General features: G+C 51.6%; 1 protein-coding gene across 1 annotated transcript; it reads left to right on the top strand.

Moving 5' to 3' along the window:
• Positions 1–1957: 1957 nt before the first annotated feature.
• Positions 1958–4390, top strand: HSPA2 (heat shock protein family A (Hsp70) member 2). The gene has a single exon (XM_015630406.1). The coding sequence runs from the start codon at positions 2105–2107 to the stop codon at positions 4007–4009; it is 1905 nt and encodes a 634-aa protein (XP_015485892.1). The 5' UTR covers positions 1958–2104; the 3' UTR covers positions 4010–4390.
• Positions 4391–5711: the final 1321 nt, after the last annotated feature.

Raw genomic sequence — 5711 nt, 5'->3', positions numbered from 1 at the left:
TGTTTCTATACATATGTTTTTGAGGCAGGAGTCTTCTTTTTACTCTGGAATAACAGGGTCTGAGTTTGTACCACAGCTATTAAAACAGGGTTCTTGTGCATTATTAGTGTTCCTAAGGGACAGTTCTCACAAGGATACAAATAATAAACAACATCAACTTTTCTGCTGAAACAGAATTTATTATCCACCTCTCTTTGTACTGCTCTGGCATTTCTCCCTGTTCCACATAATACAATCAACTGAATGAAGTGGCAGTGAATTACAGGAAGAGATGGTTCAGTGATGAATCAGTCACTGGTCTAACTACAAGAGAAACCGACACCCTTCCCATCAAAGAAATGTGCTCACAGGATATACAGAACAGCTCCTGTAGGCAGGGACAGCTGATGGTTCCCATTTTCCAGTGACTTCTTTTGGATTGCTCCAAGGTCAGAACCTGTGTGGAAAAAAAAAAAAGACCATGATCCGTGGAAGAATAATATTTAAGCACATACAATATGTATGGTCAGAAATCGAGGCTCTTCCATCTTAAAATGACACACATAATGCAGAGAAGAGGTGGAACTCTCTCAGGTCTTGTAAAAAAGGCTTTGAAAAAGACACTAATGGAAACAAGGATGTTTTTGAACAGGAGTTACACTGCCTAATAATTGTGTGAATACAAATCACTCTGGGAAAAGCTGTAACACGTTTTCTATGAGGCCAGGTGTAGCAAACTGGTGAAGGATGAGGACAAAACTAATGAAAGAGAATTTAAGTATACAGCGACATTAATCCTTCTCTCGCTTAACTCCTTAAGTCTATGGATAGCAAACTTTTAGCAACACTTTTAAAGGAGCTGAAAAGGAGCTACTCACTAAAACTCCCTGTATTAAAAAAAAAAAAAAAAAAAAAAAAAAAGAAATCTTAGGACGGTGTTTTGCCCTCCTTACTAGAACTGGAATATTTTGAAGTGTTTGTCTCAGAGTAAGGAGGCATAATTTGGAGGAACCACAGCGGATTTTCATGTTTAATATATTTTCATCAAAGCACTTTCCTAACTCCGAGTTAATAGCTCCATAGCTTTTGCTAAACGTAGGCGTGACGGCATCTCACATTAGCACAACAGACAAGAATTTGGAGGCGGTTCAAGAATGGTCACCACGCAGGAACACGCCGCAACAGGGCCCCCAAAGCCCCGCCGGTGCCATTCCCCGAGTTCTGGTGCCGGGGCAGGAGGGGAGAACCTCTCTGAGTTTGGGTACCGGGACAGACACGGGGCGGGGGTGCTGTCAGACCGCCAAGTTCGGGGAAAATAAGGCTAAACACGGACTCGGCGGGACTTTCCCTCAGGCACTTTCCCTCAGCGGGAGGCGCGGAGCTCTGAGGGGAGGCGTTCCGCCATGACAGCTCGGGGGTCGCCTCGGCGGGGGAGGGATGGCGGCCGTTCCGTCCCGATAGTCGGGGGGGAGGTTGAAGGGAGGGGTGTGTCTGTATCAGGGAGGGAGGGCGAAATTTCTGCCGCTCTGCGACCAAATAAGGGCAAATTCCCCAGTGCCGGGCTGAGCGCTCAGGAATTACAAACACCGCTCGCCGCGAGCGGCCCCGAACCCACAACCCCCCACACCCCGCGGGTCCGAGCGGGCGGAGCGCGGGGGCGTCCCGTAGCGACCGCACAGCCCCACCCCGCCGGCCCGCCGCCGCCTGCCATTGGACAACGCTGCTGTCAATCCCCGGCATAACGTCATTTCAGCTGGAACTTTCTAGCTGAAGTTCGTGGCGGGGCGGGGCGAGGGGACAGAAGGAGCGCGGATTGGCTAAGCGCGGTGGCGCACGAGAAAAACCCGGAAGAATCGCGGCCCCCGGGAGGGGCGGGTAGGCGCTCGCGGTTTTGATTGGCCAGAGCGTTGAGGGCGGGCACTCCCCGGCGGCTCGCGGGGGCGATTGGCCGAACGACTGCTCGCGGTGCGTCGGGATTGGCCGTCAGGGTTCTGGCAGGTTCCAGAAGCGGCGGCGGCGGGTATAAAACGGGCAGCGGCGGCGCGAGCAAGGCATATCGCGCCGCGGCGGCAGCGAGAGCGGGTGGGGTGGACACGGGCGAACAGCAGCACAGACAGCCGACACCATGTCTGCCAAAGGGCCGGCGATCGGCATCGACCTGGGCACCACGTACTCCTGCGTGGGTGTTTTCCAGCACGGCAAAGTGGAGATCATCGCCAACGACCAGGGTAACCGCACCACACCCAGCTATGTGGCGTTCACCGATACGGAGCGCCTCATCGGGGATGCTGCTAAGAACCAGGTAGCGATGAACCCCACCAACACCATCTTTGATGCCAAGCGCCTCATCGGCCGCAAGTATGACGACCCCACGGTGCAGTCAGACATGAAGCATTGGCCTTTCCGTGTGGTGAACGAGAGCGGCAAGCCCAAGGTGCAGGTGGAGTACAAAGGGGAGATGAAGACCTTCTTCCCAGAGGAGATCAGCTCCATGGTGCTCACCAAGATGAAGGAGATTGCTGAGGCCTATCTAGGGTGCAAGGTGCAGAACGCTGTCATCACAGTGCCAGCGTACTTCAATGATTCCCAGCGCCAGGCCACCAAGGATGCCGGCACCATCACTGGCCTCAATGTGATGCGTATCATCAATGAGCCCACTGCAGCTGCTATTGCTTATGGCCTGGACAAGAAAGGAACCCGGGCTGGAGAGAAGAATGTGCTCATCTTTGACCTGGGAGGGGGCACTTTCGATGTCTCAATCCTTACCATTGAGGATGGGATTTTTGAGGTAAAGTCCACGGCTGGTGACACCCATTTGGGTGGAGAGGACTTTGACAACCGCATGGTGAACCACTTTGTGGAAGAATTCAAGCGTAAGCACAAGCGTGACATTGCTGGCAACAAGCGAGCGGTGAGGCGGCTGCGCACAGCTTGTGAGAGAGCGAAGCGGACCCTCAGCTCCTCCACACAGGCCAGCATTGAGATTGACTCTCTCTTTGAGGGTATTGACTTCTACACCTCCATTACTCGTGCCCGTTTTGAGGAGCTCAATGCTGACCTCTTCCGTGGCACCCTGGAGCCGGTGGAGAAGGCTCTCCGTGATGCCAAGCTCGACAAGGGCCAGATCCAGGAGATCGTGCTGGTGGGTGGCTCTACCCGGATCCCCAAGATCCAGAAGCTGCTACAGGATTTCTTCAATGGTAAGGAGCTCAACAAGAGCATCAACCCTGATGAGGCTGTGGCTTATGGCGCTGCTGTACAAGCAGCTATCCTCATGGGAGACAAGTCTGAGAATGTGCAGGATCTGCTGCTGTTGGATGTCACCCCTCTGTCCCTGGGCATCGAGACGGCTGGAGGCGTGATGACTGCTCTCATCAAGCGCAACACCACCATCCCCACCAAACAAACTCAGACCTTCACCACCTACTCAGACAACCAGAGCAGCGTCCTGGTCCAGGTGTATGAGGGTGAGAGGGCTATGACAAGGGATAACAACTTGCTGGGCAAGTTTGACCTAACAGGCATCCCCCCAGCACCCAGGGGAGTCCCCCAGATCGAGGTAACTTTTGACATCGATGCCAATGGTATCCTGAATGTCAGTGCCGTGGACAAGAGCACGGGTAAGGAGAACAAGATCACCATCACCAACGACAAGGGTCGCCTCAGCAAGGACGACATTGACCGTATGGTGCAAGAAGCAGAGAAGTACAAAGCAGAGGATGAAGCTAACCGGGATCGGGTGGCAGCCAAGAACTCCCTCGAGTCCTACACTTACAACATGAAGCAGACAGTGGAGGATGATAAACTGAAGGGAAAGATCAGTGACCAGGACAAGCAGAGAGTGCTCGACAAGTGCAAGGAGGTGGTTTCTTGGCTCGACCGCAACCAGATGGCTGAGAAGGAAGAGTACGAGCACAAGCAGAAAGAGCTGGAGAAACTCTGCAACCCGATCGTCACAAAATTGTACCGGGGAGATGGAGGGGCCGGGGCAGGTGGCTCCGGCGGCCCCACCATCGAAGAAGTAGATTAAAGAGGACTGAAGTATAGACTGGTTTATGGACAGTCACTCCATTCTTTGCTTTGTTTTTTTTCTAACGTTTAAGGAAAACGTCCTTGCCGATAACAGAGTTTATTCTGTTGGGTGTGTATAAAGGCAGATCTGTCAGCTTGGTTTTGATAAGAGGGAAGGCACGTCCTGCTTTATAAGGTTAGTAATAGACAAATGTTGTTAATTCAGATACAGCTGTTTGTATTCTGGATGTTTGTCTCTGTCTCTTTCGAAGTTACCACTTTATTGTTGCAGTTGACAAGTTTCAAGTTATGCATGAAAACCTTTACAGAAGATGAAAAAAAATTTGCCAAATTTGGCTTCTGGAAATTTTGTTAATAAATAAAATGTATTAAAAGCATACATCTATCCTCTTTCTCATCTCTGTGAAGGGGCAGTAGTGGGGTGGGGATGGGGTGAGGAAGACCTTTCTGGTGGTGTCTGTGGCTCTGGGTGGTGACAGCAGTGGGGCAGGGCTGTGTTGGGCTCCGGAGGGGTGGCTGATGCCCCTGGAGTGGCAGGGGGAGAGAGCACGGGGGCTTCCTGAGGGGAGCCCAGCTTGGGATGGACACTGGGGAGGAGACGTCCTGGTGTTGCAGCCCCCCAGCCTCGTGGCAGGGGCAGCGTGGCTCCCGGGATTTTCACAGCAGGGAAAAATTCCCTGGAGTTGTGTGCAGGTGCTGTTTTGGGGCAGGACCCGCTCTTATCCACAACCGGTGTCCGGAGCTGCAGTTCCCAGTGTGGGAATGCATCCTGTGCGTCTGGCTGGGAGAGAACAGCGGGGAAATGAGGACAACAGAAATAGTCCTGCTTGGCAGGTGGTGGGGCTTGATAAAATAGAGACCGGTCTGTGGGCAGCTGTAAAGTGCTGAGTTATTCTTGGGTTGCTGTGTGCATGCTGAGCTTCCAATACTTTACTGTTTTTCTCCTCTTCAGACAATCAAAAGTAGAGCTGGCAAGGACACCCCAGAGCTGGGAGTGCTGAGTAAGGAGCTGGTATGTTGAAGTTAATAGAATAGGCAAAATCTGTAGTAGTTAAACTTGTTTGGCTTTGCTGCAAACTGTCTGCAGAGCTCCTCATTTGTATAAGAGCAAAAAAGCTGGCAGGCAGCGTTGGGAGTCCGAGGCGCTGCGAGTTAATGAGCTCTCCTGCAGCAGCCTGATGGCACGCACATTTCGGACTGGCTTGTCCTTTAAGGGAAAAAACTGCAGAGCAGTGGGCAGCTGAAGGCAATCGGCTGCTGTGTTCTGCTTTGTTGCTTCTTGGTGTCCTGGGAACCGTGGTGGGTGCTGCCCTGCCAGCTCTGCCTGCTGCAAACAACTTTTAGGACTCTGCTTCCTTAAGCTTGTAGATGATGTGTATTTAAAAAAAAAAAATCTACAAAAAGTTTTTGTGTCAAGAAGGGAGACAGCAATAAGGCTGTTCAGTATTTAATAACCAGCAGAGATGTAACACTCTGGTTTACTATATAGATTTCTCTCAGACAGCTTTCCTGGGCACTCACTGTGGGTTTCTCTTCACTGGCTACAGAAAAGGGTTAACAGTCATCACGGGGGGAATGTGAAGCTTGTAAAAAGCTTATTTGATAGCTGTTGTTGCAAATGACTCTAAGCCACTTCAGGTTTATTGAGCGGTTCGCAGGTAAATGTCAGTGCCATCACAGTGAGATTGGAGAAGTCGATT

Source organism: Parus major, chromosome 5, assembly GCF_001522545.3.
Source record: "Parus major isolate Abel chromosome 5, Parus_major1.1, whole genome shotgun sequence".
Taxonomy (NCBI): domain Eukaryota; kingdom Metazoa; phylum Chordata; class Aves; order Passeriformes; family Paridae; genus Parus; species Parus major.
Note: the sequence above shows the minus strand (reverse complement) of the source record. Positions and strands in the feature narration are given on the sequence as shown.